Source organism: Mustelus asterias, chromosome 6 (assembly GCF_964213995.1).
Source record: "Mustelus asterias chromosome 6, sMusAst1.hap1.1, whole genome shotgun sequence".
Classification (NCBI taxonomy): domain Eukaryota; kingdom Metazoa; phylum Chordata; class Chondrichthyes; order Carcharhiniformes; family Triakidae; genus Mustelus; species Mustelus asterias.
In genome coordinates, this window is record NC_135806.1 from 82,823,072 (window position 1) to 82,844,837 (window position 21,766).

The following is a 21,766-nucleotide window of genomic DNA, read 5'->3' on the forward strand; positions in this document are numbered from 1 at the left end:
AGCCCACTTGATTGGCACCTTATTCACAAACATTCATTTCTCCCTTCACTGATGCACAGTAGCAACAGTGTTTGCTGATGACACGAAGATAGGTAGGAAATTAAGCTGTGAAGAGGACACAAGGAGGCTACAAAAGGTATAGATTAGTTAAGTGAGTGAGCAAAGATCTGGCAAATAGATTATAATGTGAAAAATGTCCATTTTGACAGGATGGATAAAAAAACATATTTTCTAAATGTTGGAATATGGCAGAGCTCTGAACTGCAGATGGATCCGGGTGTCTTGGTGCATGCAAAAGCTAGTATGCAGGTAGAGCAAGTAATTCAGAAAGGTAATAGAATGTTATAATTTGTTTTGAGGGGAACTGTTCAAGGTGGCAGCGCACTATCACTTTAAGGGTAATTAGAGATGGGTAAAAAATGCTGGCCAGCGGAACCAACATACTTTGAATTGACTAGACATTGCAATTATATTAGTTTAAAATAGGAACATAGGACTTAGGAGCAGGAGTAGGTCATTCTGCTCTGAAAACCTCCCTGGATTTACTTATGGATACCTGCTACTGCCATGTTATGACTTGTATCTCCCAGAACACTTTCAAATGCTGAAGCTTCATTAAATGTATTTCTTGGATTGCGCCATGTGGTGCGTTCTGATACATTGTTAGGTTTTTGGGGTCGGACATAAAGAGGACATGTCCCCTTTCCTTTGTGCTCTGCCACTTTCCTTTCAGCTCACGTCCAACCCTTGTTGCCCTGTTAGTTTGATACCCAGCCTGTAGTGTAGTAGAGTGGTGTGGCATTCTGGATGTTTAAGTGTACGTACACATGAAGTTATAGTTCCTAAATCATATTGGAATAATAAAATAACCATCATCAAGCTGAAATGTTAACGGTTTCTTTCACCACAGATGCTATCTGTTGAGTAGTTCCAACATATGTTTGTATTGCAGATTTCAAGCATCAGCAGTATTTTGCATTTGTATTTCCAGAGATGTTGCGCAAAGGTGGATGCCAGTAACTTCAGATTGCAAACCATCAAGGGAAAAAAAACTACAACTTTATTAATCATGAAATAAAAATTATAACAATTACAGCTGCTTGCTTTGCTGAACACCATCAATGTACTCACTACTTAACATATATTCTATTGAAATTAAATTTAAAACTAAATTAATGCTCTTCCTAGATTGTAAATATGCTGATCTGAAAATCATTACAAGCTGTGTTATTTAGTCCCATAACTGGACACTGCAAATTACACCTATGCAAATATTCCTCAAATTATTCCCTTTCAGTTAAGTATTTAAGTCTCTTTCTCACCTGATTATAAGTAATTTGTAAATGCTTTTCCAATAACTTCAAGTAATCTTCCAGTCATAAATACATGTTATACTTCTAAACAATAAATATTTCACAATTGTTCGATGTTTTTACAAGTAATGCATAGGGTTAACATTGTGCTCAATGGACTAGCATTTCCATTATAAAAATTAAACAACTCAGCTTACAGGTCAAACCTACAACATCAAACGTGCAAGTATCGGTCATAAACCAGTGTTTATTAGTACTTGAGATGACTTTTATCCTTTCCATCCCGGGCAAGCCAAAAAACGACTTTTAAAAAAAATAACTTTGTTCTGATTATATTGTGTTTTAAACACGAGTGCCAAACTCCATGATGATGTCTGTCTTAACCTTGCCCAAGGCTGCTGACATTAACCATAAGCACACACAAATGTTATCATGAATAGATCATCAGCAAAATATCGTAATTGACTGGCTTGTTGAAGCTGGATTCTGCAATAAGTCTTAGACTGGAAAGGATGATATAACTTGCACATTTGAAGTTCTGATAAAACTCATTTATCTTTAAGCCACCAAAACACTGCAACTGAAAAATTTATCATACTAGCTTCTTTGGCTCCTATACAACACTTCTAAATAAATACAAATATCCCAAAAATAGTCAGTGTTTGCTTTACTGTTTATATGGAATCCATCAGATATACAAAGAATAGTTATAACAGCATAGAATGTACAAAGTCACCATCATCTTAAATAAGTTATCTTAAATAGCAGCCAGCACACAATAAAAGTCACTTCATAGAGCACCGGAATGTAGCTGTAAATGTGACATTACAAAGGAAACTGATCAGATTTAAAACAAATCAAGCACAAATGATTTTTTTTTGTTTCACTGGTGCAATTCAGAATAAAATTTCCCAACGTACTTTTCAATACTAATTCGATATTTTTATTTGGTAGACAATTACATGGTAAACCTTTTCTGAAACTATCCCAAACTGGAAGTGGAGTATATTTTTTTTATTTAAATGAGGGCAGGTTTGGCACTTTTATGCTGATATCTCCGATGTTAATATTTCGAGGCATTTCAGGCAGATTCATATTCTTTACTGCTGATACAGCTCTGGCTGGAGCTCCTGCTAGACCAGCCTATATAAAAGTGTAAATTTGAAAAGAAAAGTAATTAGTGAATGAGTACACAAGCACACAAAATTGAAATTCATTAATCAATTCGATCAATGAAAAAACTTGAACTATTCCATTATTTGCAGAACTGTAAATGTGTCCTTTATACATACTTTTAGGGACAAGAACAAAATGTGGAAATGTTTCTGCTTCCAGCTTCTGAATTGATCTTCAACATTTTTAAAGAATTAAATTCATAATTTCTATTTAGACATACTGAAAATCATGCCTCAGGTATCTGAACAACCCAAAAGATAATAAACTAATTCAGTTATTGCAGCAAACATAGTTTAACTATGCAATTCATTCAGTAGCCCAAGAATATTTCTATGACAATGAACGGAAAAGGTTTCAATTTTGCACTATTTTAAGTGGAACCATGGGATATCTTAATATTTTTGGCTATTTCTACAAAATAGAAACTGTTACATGATCTTGTAGCAGTTTCATTATTGACAAAGGTGATTGCATAGGATTGCTTACTTAAAAGAGCTGGAACATTTTATTATAAACCTTCTCTGATCTGTAAGATGAAATTAGTATGATTGTGTCTATCTGCAAATAATGAAAAAATCCTTTACGTTTAAGTTATGATTGGGAATACATTGCTTGGAGAGCTGGTAGAAGCAAATACACAAATCACAGATTTGTTCTGGTGCAGAAGAATTGCTATTCAGCCCCTCATGTCTGTACGAGCTTTTCAACTGAGCATTATGACTTTGTGCCATCCTCCTGTCTTTTCCCCATCGCTATGCATATTGTTTCCATTCAAAAAATCATTTCATGCCCTCCGGAATGCCTCAATGGAACCTGCCTGCACCACACTTCTAGGGAGTACATTCCAGATCCGAATTTGTTGTTTGAAATTTCTCACATCTCATTTACTTCTTTTGCAAATCATTTTAAATTTGTGCACTCTTGTTCTCAATTCTTTTACGAGTGGGAACAGTTTCTCCCTATCTACTCTGTTTAGATCCCTCATGATTTTGAGCACCATCATCAAAATCTTCTCTTGAACTTCTCCTCTCCAAGGAGAACAGTTCCAACCTCTCCAACCTATCCTCATAACTCCAATCTATTCTCATCCCTGGAACCCTTCTTGTAATCCTCTTCTGGACTATCTCCAATGTGTTCACAACCTTCCTATAATGTGACCTCCAGAATACAAAATAGGATATTAAGCCAAAAAGCAAAAACACACCTGCATTTATATAGCAGCTTTCATGACCTAATGACATTCCAAAGCACTTTACAGTCAACTTAGTTTTTAAAAAACAAATGTAATATAGGGAAACAGAGCAGCCGATTTACGCCCTGCAAGGTCCTTCAAAGAGTAATGATTTAATTACCATATAATCTGTTTTAGTGTTGGCTGAAGGATAAATATTGACCATGATTCTGGGGAGAACTTCCTGCTCTTCTACAGAATAGTGTTGCGGGATTGCTTACAGGTCAGATAGGACCTTGGTTTAATATCTGATCTGAAAGACAGCTCCTCAGAGTGCAGCCCTGCATCAGTGCTACCACTGGTCTAAAGCTGACATTTTTACAAAACTGTAGGTCCTGCTTCTGGATTCTACTTGATCCCTTTTTTCTTCACTAGGAAAATGTTACCAGCATTGGATGTTTATGGTGTTTTTATATTTAAACACAGATCAATGTCACCCTTAACTGCAATCAAAAGCATTCTCCCAATTTTTCACTAACTTTAATTCAAGATTAGTGGAAACCCGGATTGTTCCTCTAAAGTTTACATTGACCTTGAGTGGGATATCATAGAACCCCCATCAAAATTCCATCAATTTGCACTGTTCCAACAATAACCAAGTGACTGGTTTATTTCATACAAATCTGTCCTACCATAGGTTTATCAGAGATAAAAGTGAGTTTAATATCTCTGAAGTAGCAGTGTAACTCTATAGGATATCAACTAGAGATGATCAAAACTCACTTAGCCAGTAAATATCTAACTGATGTCACCATATGCAAAAGAAAATATTCTTGGGCTATTCATTATTTTGTTCAATTGGAGGCAGGATTTCACAATGCTATCTTCAACCATAGCCCAATGAAGGCCACTTTTGTTCTTCTTTCCTCGATTTATTACAGCTTCAAGTAAAGCTTCATCTTTACTCAAAAGTGACTCTAACCTCACTATCTTTGGGCATGATTTCAAATGGCAATGTTTTGTCTACTGCTGGAATCAACCGAGTTATCCTGAGTAAAACTGAAGGTTAAATAGTGATTATAAACCTGTCAGTTCTTTAAGTTGTAACAAAATTCTGAGGATCAATTTATATCCATCAGAAATCACTTAGAAAATATGGCTAGCAGTTACAAGCATCACCTTTAGGTATGCATTCACTTATCTGACAGGATTTTATGACAAAAGGGCACAATTCAGAACATCAGATGCTGATAGACTTTTGTATATTTCCAGCATTTTCTGCTTTTCCTGCAGAACACATTTCTAGGTTAGAGTATTCTAAATCCACCTTGGAAAAGTCCAACCATTTGACCAAAAATGAAATAGAAGAAAGCAAAACAAAGTAACCTAGATCCTCAATTGAAGGCAATTTTTAAAAGACACATTTGAACAACTTCTCACAAAGCATAAAAAGTTTTCCCACAAAATACCCTGCTTCACATATTCATTCACTCTAACATTTTGTAAAGTCATGCACTGAAAGTTAAATAGACAAAGAATTATCACTGGGCAAGCTCATGCAGTGTTCAAGCAACAGAGTTACCAACAGCTTTAACCATTCTAGAAATTCATCTGTAATAAGAGTTCATCCAAAGGCAGAGCAAGCAATGCATAGAACTAATGCTTTACTCACAGCAAATGAAAATACACTGAAAAATCCTTTAGAAAAATGTCAGGCTCAAAGTTAGAGAACACACCAGATACATGAGTAGTACATAGGGTTGATGGAATTACTCAAATGGTCTTTATGCAAATTATCAACGTTACAAATTAAAACTAGATCATTACATTAACATTAAAATGATTGCACAGAGAACATACACAAAAGGGTGACATTATGGAATGTATGAGGAGGGTTACATTATAAAATGTATGTAGGAATTAAACAAAAAATAAAATGAAGTAAATTGAATACAATTACTCAAATGAAAATTTAGATGACATAGTTCACTGAAGACATAATTGACAGAAGAAGAATAGTTTAAAAATCAGGTGGATTCAAAGGAAGTTTCACAGCTTGAAAAAGCAAATAAAAATTACAAGGAAGAAATTATCTTTATTCAGAAAAGATGACGAGCAGGCTTTTATCAGAATTAATGATGCAGCATTTTGCCACCTCAATTGCTTTTAATCAAAATTATAGATGGGGAGAAAGCATTGTTGAAAGTTTTTCCAATCTCTTCTAATTTTCTTAGGGGACAACTATTAGATGATGAATGGATGAAACTCATGACAGCTGAGAAAGTTTCATGTTGCTAGTCTGATGATACACTCTACAGGTTATTTTGTATGCATGCAGCTACTAGAAAGAGAAAACAAAATGAAGTCTGCAGGTAGAACAAAATGAGGAGAAACCTATAGGAAGAATTAGGATCATCTTAAGAATTTAGCATCGGAACCTCATCGCATCCCTACCAAGAGGCTTATGATAAGAAGCTATCTTCCCATGGTTACCCCACAAGTGGCCCATTACTGTGATGACATCATTTTGCTTTCTAGTTGTGAACAACAAGAAAAAGAATTGTGGTGGGCCATTTAAAGGCTGCAGTACCTGAGAGATTATAGTAACAGTATCTATCTGTCCTGTCTGGGAGACTGAAGGATAAAGGTCTGTAAGAGAGAAGAATGGAAATAGCTAGAAAGGTCATAAGTTTTGGAAAGTGAAGAATGATTTCAAGACCACTGATGGGGACAAAATGTATTTTTTGTTATACACAAATTGTGGAGAATGAACTGCTCTACCACAATCTGAGACTCGTTTTCCCTCAAAAAAAGCATTGTTTAATGCTGGGCTATGATTTCAACTCCCCCACTACCTCATCAAAGAAGCAATGTTTTTTTTTAAAATGTGACCCAGACAGTGCCAGTTGACTATTCACCCAGAATGACATTGTCCTTCCTGATGTCCATGTGAACATTTTCAAATCAAGGTCACTGAATAGCAATGAGGAGTATAAATTATATATATATATTTGTCTTCCTAACTAACCCAGAAATGCCAAAGCCAATTTTAGGATCCATTTAGAAATCGGCTAATGACACAGGCATATTCATTAGGAAATGGTCAGGATATCTTTTAACTCCGTTCAGCACCTGTGTATATCTTACCGATGAGTCTGAAACTTGTTGCAATTTTTAATGCCTGTATACTGCAAGACATTATTACCTTCAGAATACCCCTCCCCCAGCTACAGTACACTGTAGCAGAACAAATTACTGGGGAACATATAGGTATATTTATAGAATGCTGGATAAGTGGTTGGAGAGGGAAGATAAGTACATCCAAGTACTAAAATACCAGCAAAAAATAATTCAGATTACCATTTCACATCCCTGTTCCTTTTCAATGGCTGAACGTCAAGAATTAAAGTCATCTATTTTCTACCACAAATAAATTACCTAGAGATATTTAATTAAACACTTAAAAATGAACCACTTCAGCTGCTGCATTTTTTTTGTTCATGTAACAAACAGCAGAAGCACTTCACAATGGGCAGCAAGAATAGGAGTTACTGATTCATTGAAGCCAGAACAAATTTCAGAATATTCTGATCAATTTGAAAAACTATCCCTAGGACCTAATCACCAAATGGAAGAAGTACTTACTGTGGGTGCCCAGTGACTTCCCAAAACAGGAAGCGTATGTAAGAAAATTACCAAGATTTTTTAAAGTAAATTTCAATACATCATCAGTCTCAAAATTACTTGCGTCAATAATCTTACTTTAAGAAACTCTTGAAGCACTATCAAGCTGTTTTTATACCACACCTCCAGTCTTAGGAGCACCGCCTATAAATGTAGCACTCACCTGTATTAACTTGTTGATAGGGCAGTTGATCTTGTGTAAACTGGTTACACCCATGAATCCTGATGCTTCACATCTTAAAACTGACTATGGCAACTTGGCCAGTATGCATTTGTGAAGTACTAAAGTTTTTGCGTTTGTGGAATTTATTGGACTACAACTAAGAATCAGTATTTACAACTACCATTTCCCCAGATTATTCTGAATACTGTTCTAAGCAACGTTGCAGAAAACAGCCCGTAAAATTGATAGTCAGTCCTAGCACACCAATTAAAAGAGGCAGAGTTTTGTCCAGTGAGCATGAGGCCAATAAGCACTGAGCACGGGTGGCTTTGTGTTAGCAGCTTGAGCTATGTTGGAGCCTTGGTGAGTCCTCTAGGTAGTAATGTTTCCAAACAGCTGATTGTAAGCAGCCATTTTGGATAAGTTCATGTGCTCATTTTTTTCTATTCCAGTCACTTCCTTTTACCATTTTCCTCTCCATCATGCCCCAGCTCCACTTTTGCTGCATTCTTCTCAGGTCTGAAATCTTTTTGGCGATGAAGTGAACAACAAACAAATCTCTGAACAAATGTCACCTCCTCTTTCACCAATGAAAGTGTCCATCAGGAGCAGCTTTCTCTCCCAGAGAAACGAAATACTTTCAAGATATATAGATGTATATTACATACAGAACTAATGTCACAACGGGCCATTCATACAAAGTAATTTTTGCGACATGGTTCCTGAAGAAGAGAGCAATTTTCATGAGCCACTGAAAATCTACCATTTAATTACAACTTGATCTTCCCAGTGGAAGCAAAACCAGATTATATTCTCTGAAGAATTTGGTGACTGAAGCAGAGATTATATCAACATTTCGGAATAGGTTAGATAGGTATATGGGTACAGTGCAGGTTCAGTAATTAGGACTATGGCTCATGTGGACAACAAACACCAACATGGACTGTTCCCGCTTGCTGTACTTTCTATGTAGCTCTGTTAAGGTGGAAGGCAAAGCACTTTTTTGCAGAACAGGATATAGTTTTTTCTCAATGTCAGGCCAATATGCTTCCCTTAACTAACAACACTGAAAACAGATCAACCTTTCATTCATCTCATTGCTGTTAATGGTATTTGGTTGCGTGCATATTGGCCATCATATTGCCTAAAATCCTAAGTGACAACACTGCGACTGTTTGTGAAGTGGTTGGCATCTCCTGAGGATGTGAAAGGTGTAATGCAAGCTTCTTTCTCCATTCTTAAGGTGCATGCATGCCCCTGCTTTAGATTCAGTGCAAAGCATTTGATTTTGCCAAACCCTGCTATTACATTGTAAATGCAGTCTTAATTTGGCATCAGGCTCTGATCAAGAGGAGGTAGTCTCATTCTGCTTCACTTCAGGTTAGCTTGGGGCCTAGTTGCTGATTTATACCACAAGTTCAGCATTGGCACCAAGTGATTTTGATGTCATACTGGCAAACAATTTGTAGCATGAATGTATTGTTATAAACATATAGCTCTCAAGTTCAATCAGTATAAGCTGCAATGGAAGTAGATGTCAGGAGTTTATAGACAGTACACATCTGATGGAATTTCTGATTTTCTTGTTCTGCTATGACCAGTAAACGTTTGACATTGAGTGAAAACGATTCATGGCTGCAACATGTTTTTCCAAAGCACCCCATTGAAAAAGGAGCTGGTGTGCAAATGTAACCTAGAATAAATGTTAAAGAGCTCTGCAGGGTACTAACTCAACTTCCATGCAAGCTAATACTTTTAAATAAAGTTAAACTACAGCCTTTAAAAAATGTACATTTGTTAAAAGACAAAGCTTTTCAATCAGCTAACTTGTGAAGTTTAGTGTAGAGAAAATGCAAAATGTAGATAACTATGCAGTAGTTTCCCAAAGATCACAAATAACAGAATGACTAGCATTCTAATATCCTCTCTATTTCTTCTATATTTTGTATCTATACTTCAAACAAATTGATGCCATTCTACAGAACCATTTCCTAGGCCAAGAATTTCAGCTGTGTGCTGATTTGAACTATTTGGGAGGTAACATAATAATACACCAGTGTATAATTTCCATGTGTAATTTGTCTTTTTCTACCCACTAAGTTTTAAAAAAAAACTTCCTGTATGGTCATGGGAAAACTGCTTTTAAAAACAAACACATTCTAGAACTTAATTTTAATGGACATTGAACCAGATTGAATAATTCAATTAATTCTCCATGCTTCAGGACATCTGCTTACTCCCATGTGAACAGCAGCAGCCAGGATACATCAATAAACAAATGATGCTCACCATTGCAATAACTAAAATGCAATAAGGGGACAGGGTGCAGGCTTTGACCTGCTATACATGATTCACACTGCTGAGTTCCGATGGTAAACACAACTTGGGGTTGAAAATGTTGAGGATAAGAAAGACTGCTGATCAATTCATTTATACATTGTTCATTTTTATGACCCTTCCAATAATTCAGTTCATGTGTAGTCCATTCTTTGTGCTTCCTCCTATGGGGTTGTGTGTAGTATTTTGGATAAAGGCAAAAATGCCTCAAACATTAGCCCCCCTGTGCTCTCCACAGATGCTACCTGACCTTGAGTGTTTCAAGCTGTTTCAGTTTCAGATTTACAGCAGCTATTTTGTTCCTTTTTTCAGAAAAAAAAATTAAACTCCTGATCAGTTTAGTTGCCCAAATGCGGTTTAAAACCTGTTACTGGTTAACATTGCACAAACAAAAAATCCTTATGTATTACATATGCTTTTAGTTCCCCATTTTCATCTCTTGCAAGAAAATAGTTACAGCCAAGGAGGCCTTTCAGCCTCTGTGCCAGCTCTCCATCGGATCAAATTACCTAGTGCCACTCTCCCACCTTTTCCCTGAAGCCCTGCACATGCTTCCCTTGCAGACAACAATCTAGGGGTGGAATTACCGACTTCAGATGGCTGGCGGGAATCCTGATGCCCCACTGAATGGGGTGCCAGCCAACAATCGGAATTCCTGACAGATGTGATGGTTGTCGGGATTCCCTCGACCCGCCCTGACGGCCCTGATCGGGTTCCCACCCATAGCGGGCTGCAACCCGATAATTATGCAACCTACTAATTGTAAAACAGTGAGTTTGATGGCCCATTTATCATTCCATGCCATGCACCTGGATCCCCCAGTGAGAACTGCACTGGATGGGCTTCGGTGCTAGGAATCACTCAGCATGGACACAGGAGCACCAACAAGACTCAGAAAAGAGGGGCATCCTACCTCCCCACCATTAAAATCATGGATCACCCCCTCCACACCACACAGACATGTGGGTGACCCGATCCCCCCCATTCTCCCTCCCTCCTCAGACTCCACTTAGGACCCCGTTCAGACTCTCCACTCAGGCCCGTTCCCTGTCAGACCTCCCTCCCCCACCCCCCAAAATCAGGCTCTCCTTCTGCCTCACACCCCCACGTGCTTTGGCAATGCCAATGATGTACAGCCCCTGGCATCCTGGCACTGTCAGCCTGGCCTAGCACCTTGGGCCCCGAGGGTGGGTCAAGGAGGCAAGTCCAGTGGCTTTTCTTTCCCTCTGCTACTGCCAGGCTGCAGAGGAAGGGCCCTAAAAAGGGTCCTTGGGGTTGGGAGGGCTTAGGGCAAGGGGTGGACTTCGCTACTCTCTCCCGGGATGAGGGTCTCATGGCTGGACTGCCCCTTCTAGTCCTGGTGGACCCGAGGATCATGCCTGACATGGTGATTTCAGGCAGCCACATGATCAACATCTTCATTCCCACCTGTCAACTGCGAAAGTTTTGAAGTAGTCAGCTCACATTAATCTCCATGCCCCCTGGTTACCTGGCAGCCTGTAATATCACTGCAGCACTTCATTCTGCAGCAGAGATTTTCCTTTTCCCCTGTCAGAAGCTGTAGGTGTGAGCAGACCACTTTGAAGATCTCTGATAGGGAGTGAATGTCATTTTCATGTTGGGTGGGGGGAGGGGGATGGGTTCCATTCCGCACCGGCTGTGCAGTGAGCTCTAGTGTATTCTCACAGCTTTGACTTGAAGTCTGAGCTTTGCTAGCAAGCTGAAACATTCAAAACCTTCTCGATCCCATTGGAAACCTCTGAGCTGGAACTCTACCACCTCGCCCACCACAGAATCAGCGCAAGCGAAGGTTCAACAATGGAAATCTCCGTTGACCTCAGGCGGGAATTTCTGGTCTCGCCCAAGCAAGGTTGTAAAGTCTCGTCCATAATCTCTGTAAATTTATAAGTGCGGTGCTTTGAAAAAGGCTTCATTGATAGCTTAATTAATTTCTACTTTGTCTCCAGAGACAGCAGAGGATGTCACTCTTCATTGAGGGTGGGTCACCATTTCATTTTTTTGGGGGAAGGTTGGCCTGTCTGCAAGCACAGAGATCGGGGGGGGGGGGGGGGGGGGGGGGTGAAAGGGGCTGACCAGCAGGTTCCCGAAGATGAGCTCATTTGCATCTTTCAGGTGGGTGAATCCCACCTGACAGACGCTGCCAGTGCCAGCAGGAAACACTCCCGTTTTCCCGCTGGCGTGGGCACTTAGCCTGAAAACAGAGAATTCTGCCTCTAATTCCTAAATTGAACCCTTAAATTATGCACAGGGCCTCTGCAATTTCCACTCCCACTTCCCTCAATATTCTTAGCTACATCCCATTGGTCTTGGTGCCTTATCAGCTCTTAAGCAAATAGCCTGTACTATGGGTTTTCTGAATGTACAGGAAGGATGTTTCTTCTGGTTGGAGGGAAAATAAGGAGTGGTGTAGAATAGTGGATAGTCTCACGATAAGAGGTAGGCCGTTTAGGACTGAGATGAGGAGGAATTTCTTCCCTTGGAGGGTGATAAATCTTTGAAATTCTCTACCTCAGAGGGCTGTGGAGGTTCTGTCATTGAGTATGTTCAGGACAGACATCGATAGATTTCTAGACAGCAAAGACATTAAGGGATATTGGGACGGTGCAGGAAAATTACATTGTGGCAGAATATCTAATTGAATGGTAGAGCATGCTTGAGGGCCAAATGGCCTACTCCTGCTTCTATTTCTTATGTTTTAAAGTTTATTTATTAGCGTCACAAGTAGGCTCACATTAGCACTGCAATGAAGTTACTGTGAAAATCCCCTAGTCGCCACACTCCAGCACCTGTTCAGGTACACTAAGGGAGAATTTAGCATGGTCAATGCACCTAACCAGCACGCCTTTCAGACTATGGGAGGAAACCGGAGCACCTGGAGGAAACCCACGCAGACATGGGGAGAACATGCAGACTCTGCACAGACAGTGATCCAAGCCGGGAATCGAACCCGGATACCTCGCACTATGTGGCAGCAGTGCTAACCAGTGTGCCACCCTGCTGCCCAATATGTTCCTACAAAGAGACCAATTGCCCAATTTTCAATTTCCCTTCTTTGTCAATAATGCGAGATTGATAACAAGATAAAATTATAGTAAATTTTAAGCAACCGAACTTACAAAGCTTTAGTTATTCTCAGCAAAGGTTTTACGTGCTGATCTAGTACAGAACCCATTAGTGGATTTCTCAACTATCATGGCAAGGAGAGGGAGTTTGTTAGACTGCTCCATTTCAATGGTGAATGCAGGATGGAGAGCGTTAAGGTGCGCAAGGAAGCTCTTAAATGCAGCTATTGGGGTAAATATAGAAAACATAACATCTACGTATTGCAAATATGCAAGGAGTAGGGTCAAAAATGCATTCCCATGGAATCAGATGAAAATGTTAGCAACACCATTTATTTGGGCATATATGATGTCATTAAAGCTGAACTCAATTGTACAAGTAGCTAAATTCTTAAATTCAATCAATCCAGATTCAGTAATTGGTGGCTAATCTTATTGTATTGTGATGAGGTGTAAATATCTGGCTTTCTTGAGTGAGCACAACAAGAAGTCTCACAACAGCGGAGAGAGGGTTAAGCATAGGTTAAAGAGATGTGTATTGTCTCTAGCCAGGTCGATTAGTGAGACTGAATTTATCCAGTTAGTGAGATTCACTAACTGTCCTGGCTGGAGACAATACACATCTCTTTAACCCTCTCTCCGCTCACATTGTCTGTAACTTTAAGACTTGATTACCTGTAAAGACTCGCATTCCAACCATTATCTTGTAAATTGAGTTTGTATCTATATATGCCCTGTTTGTGAACAGAACTCCCACTCACCTGATGAAGGGGCAGTGCTCCAAAAGCTTGTGGCTTGTGCTACCAAATAAACCTGTTGGACTTTAACCTGGTGTTGTGAGATTTCTTACTGTGCTTACCCCAGTCCAACGCCGGCATCTCCACATCATTTCTTGAGTGACACATTGATGAATAAGCTTGCAATGTTAAATAAACACACAGACAAGGCATTGCTATCAATATGAAGATCCACTCATCGTACTCTATCCCAATGACAGCCTCCATTCTAATCTCAATAAAACGCTTTTGACAAGTATCAATTTTTTGAGTTCGGTTTCCTGAAACAGCTTGGTACTATAAACTACAATTTTTCCAAAGCTGGCAAGATACTGCACAAATATAGCTCATAAAAGTTCCCTTACAAAATTGAGTTTTATAAATTGAATACAAGAACAAAGACCTAACAGTTTATAAAAGGCAATGGAAAGACCAGTAACAGGACTGCATGCAGAGCTGAATGTTCCATTATAGAAATATCTTAAAGCTGTAAAAGAACATCCAGTGTATAGCATAGAATGATATTAAGGATGGGGAGCTATGGTTTGAGGGGGTAACTGCTGATACGAGAGGGGAGATTTTCCGGCCCCATTCGCCACCGCAACATAATCAGATTCATGTCCAGCAGAGGGGGAGGCCTGTATTTTTAAAGTTTATTTATTAGTCACAATTAAGGCTTACATTAACACTGCAATGGAGTTACTGTGAAATTCCTCTAATCGCCACACTCCGGCACCTTTTCGGGTCAATACACCTAGCCAGCACGTCTTTCAGACTGTGGGAGGAAACCGGAGCACCCGGAGGAAACCCACGCAGACACGGGGAGAATGTGCAAACTCCAAACAGACAGTGACCCAAGCCGGGAATCGAACGCGGGTCCCTGGCACTGTGAGGCAGCAGTGCTAACCACTGTGCCACCATGCCACCCTAGGGGCAATCGCCGCATTGTAGGAGGTGTGGAAACTCCAATGCCCCAATGCTGGCGATGATGGGCAAAAGAGGGTCTTGAACCTCAACTGAGATTGGGGACAGCCTTTTGCTGGCGTCTTTAGGTCCCACCCTCAGGAATGAAAGCAGAAACACACCACCCTGCTTTTTTTTTGACAATGTGTCAGAAGATCTGGAGAGAAAAGCTGTCCATTTCTCTGGGGAAAACTGCACCATTTGTCATTCAGAATATGTCACTGCAATTTTTTGAGGGAAAATTCCACAATAGGACTATTTCCTTTGGAGCAGAAAAGGATAACAAATTTAAACAGAACCTTTTAAAATTATGAAATGTCTGGTTGAGGGATCAGTGATAAGGAGATGGCAATTTCTTTATACAAAGAGCATGGAAAGCTTCACATGGAAGCTAAGGAGAAGGCAGGGCAATATAATTAGATCTATAATGCTTTAGAAGAGAGCTGGCAAAGATAGAATGGGGCCAGTTTATGACAAATCTCTATGGCTGTATGATGGACAAATGAGATTTTCCTCATCAATCTGAGCTAGTAGCAAAAGGAAATTCACACTGTAGAACCTGAAATCACTTCTCAACTACTCTGAATTACCATTTTGCTTTAAGACTTTGAATCATCGTAACCTGATCCACTCATGCAGTATGTTTTTCCATGATGTAAGCATTGTGTCTTTCGAGAACTTCACAGCTCTTTGCGACCAAAGAAGCAATAGAGTTTGAAGTTACATTATAGAATCTGAAGTACTAAACAAATGTCCTGTTTTGTAGAAAGATATAAAATGTTAAGGAATAAAGTGGGAACAACATGCATCACAACTTCCAAATAGAATCTATAGTAACAGGATTTACAACACAGAAACTGGAAATTGACCCAACTGGTCTCTGCTGCTGTCTTATGCCCCCGAAGTCTCTTCCAAAACCACTTAATCTAATATGTTCTGCATAAGCTTCTATTTATTCCTTTCTCCTGCATGCAGTAACTAGCTTCCCCTTAAATGCACATAAGCTATTCACCTCAACCATTCCTTGGGGCAGCAAGTTCCGCACTGTAATGACTTTCTGGGTAAAGAAGCTTCTCTTGGAACTATTTATTGGATTTATTCATGGCTATCGGATATGATCCCAGGTTTTGAACTTCCACAGAAGTGGAAGCATTTTCACTAACCCGATCCTATTAAACTCGTCCATAAGGTTAAGGATGTTGGGCAGAATTTAAAGTAACAGATGTGGGTTCAGCCCACCAGCTGGGAAACACACGTGAAGGGGAGGCCCAACTGGTGGGGCCTTCTCTGTGATTCAAGACGAGAGGCAGAAATTCCTTACACATTTATTATAGAACAAGCCATATTTCCCACTTAAGATGCATTAAATTTGCCTCTCAGCCTTCTTTTTTCTAGAGGAAAAGAGCCCTAGTTTGATCAGTCCGTTCTGGAAGTTATAGCTTTCAACATCATCTAATGGAGTGGTTGTACTCTAGTAGAATGGAGCTGTACTTGAGATTTCTTTGCCTACCATTGATTAAAGCAAATAAAGGTCATTTAAAAAAGAACAAATAACTGCTTAACTATCACTGCACAATTTCCTCTGTAGCCATGATGTTTAGGTGACTGAAATGCATATCAAGTGTACTCTAAAATGGATTGGAGCTCAGATTAAGCAAACACTGAAGACATTGGTAGGTGGCAGCAATATTCAAACTCATCAGGCCAAACTAATGCCAAACCTTTTCCAAGATCTTATTTTAGTTCAAGTCAGGGAAACATTCACCAATGTGTTGGAAGTTAGAACCAACTGTAAGCTAATAAATGGAGATACAGATTGAAATATGTATTGTCACCACCAAAGTTATAATTGTGGGGCAGGTTTCACACTTTACAGAAGCCAGCTGTTTTTTATTCTACCAATTTTCAATGGAATGAAAATCAGACAGGTGCTATAAATTACATGGAAGATGGAAATCTATGTTCCAATCCATGAGGAGAGTTTGATCTACCTCCAGTCTAAGGAAGGTCACAACCAGTTACCACAAAAACGATATGGTTGTTATCTGGGAAGGAGAAGTCAGCAGAGTCTGTAATTTAATCCAAATATAGCACATCTCTTAAAACCACCAGGTCAAGCAAACTGACAATGTTTGATGCGTGCAAATTGTCTTCAGAAGCATAAAAAGTTTGAGATACCATCGGTTCAACTGCTAATGGGTTCTTGGAGAGTCTCGATTTACTCCTGCAGCCATCAATCCCAGGATCTGCATCGTCTTCTTCTGAAATTCTGCATTCTACTACTAGGGTACAGTGTTCGCACTGGAAGGGTTCTCGACTGATCAAATGACAATGAAGCTAAACACCAGAGATACTTGACATTGACCATTTAGGGAGGACACACCCTGCATTATTCTAGCTCGCACTGCTCCAAATGGAGCAGTCCCAGCCTCTCAATGTGCATTCTGCAGTATTGAGGAGAGGCTTAAATACAATTCAGAAAAGTTAATGAAAGCCACATAGATATCATATACATGAAATAAGAAAACTCAAGAATATATGCCATCTTACACCCACATCATCCTCTCAATCTAGCATTAAAAAAATTGTATTAAATTAATTTATTAATATCAAACTTTCATGTGAGCTAGTTTAACAAGGGATCAACCGAGTAATTTTAAATTAACTTTAAAATGTATAAATTGCACCTGAGAATGCCCAAAGTCAAATACAAAAATGTAAATCCCAAAGACCTGAGAAAGGCAATGATATTTACATGACTCGGGAACAGCAGTATAACCTAAAGCATGTATTAAAGTAACCTTCTTAGAACAGTTATTTTCTTATTGAAAGGAGAACCAAAAGGGTATTTATGTTTCAATCTTTTCCATGAACCATTTCCTATGACCACAAGGTTAGAATGTTGATTGGCTTGCCCCTCATCTTTTATCAATGCCATTCCACAATGATCATCAGAAGTACATTAAAGCAGTTCAGGTAAACATTTTATTAAAATTTTCCTGCCTCTCAGTGGGGAAACAGCTGGCTCTGCTTAGCAACATGCATGAGATTACAGACCTAGTGAGGTGAAAGGAAGAAATTAAGCCTGCTCTTACTCTAACATGATGCTTCTGAGCTATTAAATGCGTTTGAAGTGCTTTGAGGGGCTTCATTACTTTATTAGTTGGAATGTTGGCCAATCCATTGGCTAATGAACAAAATAAGCAAACAAAAGCTTCCACTGAAAGTTTTAAAAACAATTTAAATCTGCTCTACCAAAACCTTATTTTTACATCTTACACCAAATGCTTTTAATACATTGCTGTGCATTAGCCATATTTGTTTAAAAAATGGTAATAAAGTTATCATATTTGAAAACTGAAATGCTAAAGTTGTGTTACTTGGTTTTTCTCTCGCTTAGTTTCCAGTTTGGAAACAAATAGGAAAACTGCATTTTGATGGGAAGGTGAAATAAAGACGGAAAATGCAGAGGACATACAGATCAGTCTAAGAGCGATATCAACGTCAATCTATTTTTCTCAGGTGCTAACGCAACCTATTTTGCAATTTAAGATGTCAGGTTTGTATGAAGCAAAAGAGGGAGGAATGGGTAGAAGAGAGTGCAATAGCAATAGTGTTGAATTGATCTTGCAAAGAGTTAACATAACACAATGAGCTAAAAGGCCTCCCATGCTGTATCTTAAAGTCAAGTTGTACATTATAATTTTCTGCTTCAAGTAGTTACAATTGTTTTTAATTGCTAGTAGTCGCTGCACTAGTGAACAACATGCAAACAAGCTATTTTTATGCACATAAAAACAAAAAGGGAAAGTGTATTTTTTGAACTCTGTCCTGAAGTAGTAAAACTCTGAAGAGGAGGTTCACGCGAAAACTGTTCCACGAGCAGTAGACATCTGACAGCATCTTGTCCAAGTAATTATTATTCAAATGTGAGTCTCAACGGTGAATGTGGACAGATTATAGTGAGCATCATGGTTTAGCCTGATCCCATTCACGCACTCACCTTTTTTGTCACTTTATTCTTTCAAGAAATTTGGGGAGTCGCTGGTGATGCCAACATTTGTAGCCCATCCCTAACTGACCTTGAACTGCATGGCTTGCTAGGCCAATGCAGAGGGCAGTTAAGAATCAACCACATTTATGCGGATTTCCTTCCCCGAAGGATATTAGTGAAGCAGATAACTTTTTAGAACAATTGATGATAGTTTCACGGTCACCATTACCGAGACTAGCTTCACATTCCTGATTTATTAACCAATTTCAAATTCCACTAGCTGCTGTGTGGGATTTGAACCCACATCCCCAGAGCATTAGCTGGGTCTTTGGATTATCCAGTCCAGCATTATGCCACTGCCTGCATGGGTCACCGAAATGAAAGTCGTCATTGTCCCAGAGGACTATAGGCTGCTCTCCCCTTTGAGAAAGAGCTGAGGGTGGTGATTTTAACACCTCATGCGAGGGGCAAGGTTAAGAAAGTGGGGCCTTTATGGACAACCTCAGCTGGTACAGGAATTGAATCCATGCTGTTGACATCGCTATGCATCACAAAGCAGCCATTCGGCCAACTCAGCTAACCTACCCCCTTGAGTCACTGAATAACATTCTAGAGTAGCTAGTCTTGGACGATTTTTTCCTCTTTAATCCTGAAGCACTGAGGTCAACTACAAATGTTGTCAAGGCTAAAACCAACTAACTTGGCACACTTTGAGCATCAAATGGAAAGCTATTTTAAAGAGGCAACAGCCTCGAAAAGCTGATAAACTGAAGCTACCATCAGAGCATTTCTCTTTTAACAGTCATTTACGCTCAATGCACTTTTAGTTTGCAAGAATGAACGCCTTAAACTTACAGGGTTATAAGATTAATTTGTCAAGGCCTAAATCTTTCAGGTTAATGTACATGCAAATTCATTCATGCAGCTTTTGACTTCACCAAAACTTGCACACCTAAAGTTTTGTCACCAAATTGTGCACATTGCACTGTATTATTCCCACTGATAAGTCTGCATTTTACAATGTATCATCACTGCTGTTGATTTGTCACAGAGTAAAACTACCTAAATTGTCATTCAATAGCTTTACTTAGCACACCAAGCAAGCTGGCTGTTGGCACTAAAGAATAAGCTACAACAGAAGGCACAAGAAACATGCAGGATCCACAGCCATGCAAGGTAAAAGCAATTTTCTTCAAGGTGCAAAACTCTTACCTCAGATTTTTCCATTTTGTTCTGAGCATCAATCTGGGTTACTATTTCATTCATATTGGTCTCTAAAACCATTCCACCCATTACCATTTCTGCCAAAATATTGTGAACCTTAAAAAAAACAAAATTAAAATTACATTAAGCACAGGTTATACAAAAGATTTTAATTTCTCATTTTGCAGATTATATGGCCCCACCCATTGGCAGGTTCTTCTGGTCCCACCAAAGTCAATGGCGTTTTGGCTGGCTCACCGTATCCACCACAGCGGGACCAGAAAATTCTGGCATATATATTTCATATATAGACTCAGGAAGCAATCTGCCTCATCTTAATACCTCAGATAAACAAAATAAAAGCAGACACAGCAGAAACTTTCTGCAAGAGTAACTTTTGTAAAAGTAGATTTTATATTAAAAAAAGAGTAATTATCTAAGATCCAATGTTTGGACTTGACTAGGAAAGGGCTTTTTTGCTTTAGAAGTCTGACTGAGAGATATTTCCAATATTAAACATAAAAAATATCCTTTGGCACTGCTTCCTCTACAACTTACACTGACTTCTACCTAGAGAACTCCACCTTTCCAAAAACTAGGAGATTGTGGATGTTGGAAGAAATAACCCAAGCGGCTGGGTACAAACAAAGGCCTTTTCAAGTTGTTGACAGTTTTAATTTCTAGGGACCACATGTGGCATTTCAAACATGCAAAGGCACTCTTCTATATAATGTACCAAATATAGGGCATTGCGATTCATGGGTCACACTTTCTACTTAAAAGGAAGGCGGCCAAGATCATTTTAAGACAGCAAGGAACACCAAGCATCAGTTCTGGCGAAAGGTCATTGACCTGAAATGTTATACGCCATATTTCTCTGTCCAGGGAAAACAGCTTGGTTTTCAAGCATTTTCTGTACTTACTAAGCAAGAAATGGAGTATGGTTCATCTAATCAAGTACCACATACAATGAGGAAAAGGGGGGAAAAAAATTGTCCAGGAACTTTAGCCTGAATATATGACAAAAACCAGAATTTGAGTCAATGACCTGTAACTTCCTATGAGCGGCAATCAACAGCAGATTGCCACTCTGGAGGGATTTAGCCTTGTTGAAATTCCAAAGCCCCGGTCTTGCTTGACCTTCTTCTCTCAGGCTGGGTGAGACAGGAGCAGCGAAATGTGCCCCCAGCTGCATCTGTGTGGAGTAAAAGGAGGGAATAGAGGAAAAACAGGACACCAGCTGTCGTAAAGGCCAAAGATGTGCGGGTTAGGTTGATTGGTCATGCTAAAAATTGCCCCTTAGAGTCCTGAGATGTGTAGGTTTATGGGGTTAGCGGGTAAATATGTAGGGATATGGGGGTAGGGTCTGGGTGGGATTGTGGTCGGTGCAGAATCGATGGGCCGAATGGCCTCCTTCTGCACTGTAGAGTTTCTATGATTCTATATAAAGCAAATGTTTAAAGGGACAATTTAAAGGGAGGAGGTAGGTTTGAAAGGTAAACGGGGGTTCAGACATTGGAAAGCAGGATGCGGAGTCAGACTGGGAGGGAAGAGGGAAGGAGAGTTGGATCAGGGGGGCAGGCCCAAGGACAGAGTTGGAAGGGGCAGGAGGAAATGCTTTTTTCCCTTTTAACTCTTCTAGAGTAACTATTAGAGTAAAACTAGCAGAACCCCCCAAAGTTAGCGGTGTAAACCATTTTGTCAGATGGTTCTCAGCGCAGCTGTCCAGGGGAATTAGTCCTTCTGAACAATTGCCAAGTAAATCCTTATCTAGTAACTTCCTAGAGGGATTTCCCAGTGCAGCATTGGGGTATGCCCCAATTGTGACATTGGAGAATGAGAAAGTTATGGGCCGTTAAACATAACTGGTATTGAAAATACTTTATTTGGCACTTACCAAAAT

The 21,766-nt window shown here is 39.4% G+C and overlaps 1 protein-coding gene across 2 annotated transcripts in view; it reads right to left on the reverse strand.

Moving 5' to 3' along the window:
• Positions 1-1,037: 1,037 nt before the first annotated feature.
• Positions 1,038-21,766, reverse strand: part of ap3s1 (adaptor related protein complex 3 subunit sigma 1) — a 58,396-nt gene continuing 37,667 nt past the window's right edge. Inside the window, exons 5-7 of one of the 2 annotated variants that reach the window (XM_078214631.1) lie at positions 19,873-19,980; positions 6,251-6,309; positions 1,038-2,456 (exon numbers count right to left, since the gene is read on the reverse strand). In XM_078214631.1, the coding sequence (XP_078070757.1) occupies positions 6,274-6,309; positions 19,873-19,980 (144 nt within the window). In that variant the 3' untranslated portion in view covers positions 1,038-2,456; positions 6,251-6,273. The remainder of the gene's footprint in view (positions 2,457-6,250; positions 6,310-19,872; positions 19,981-21,766) is intronic. The other variant, XM_078214629.1, reaches the window with a different exon arrangement.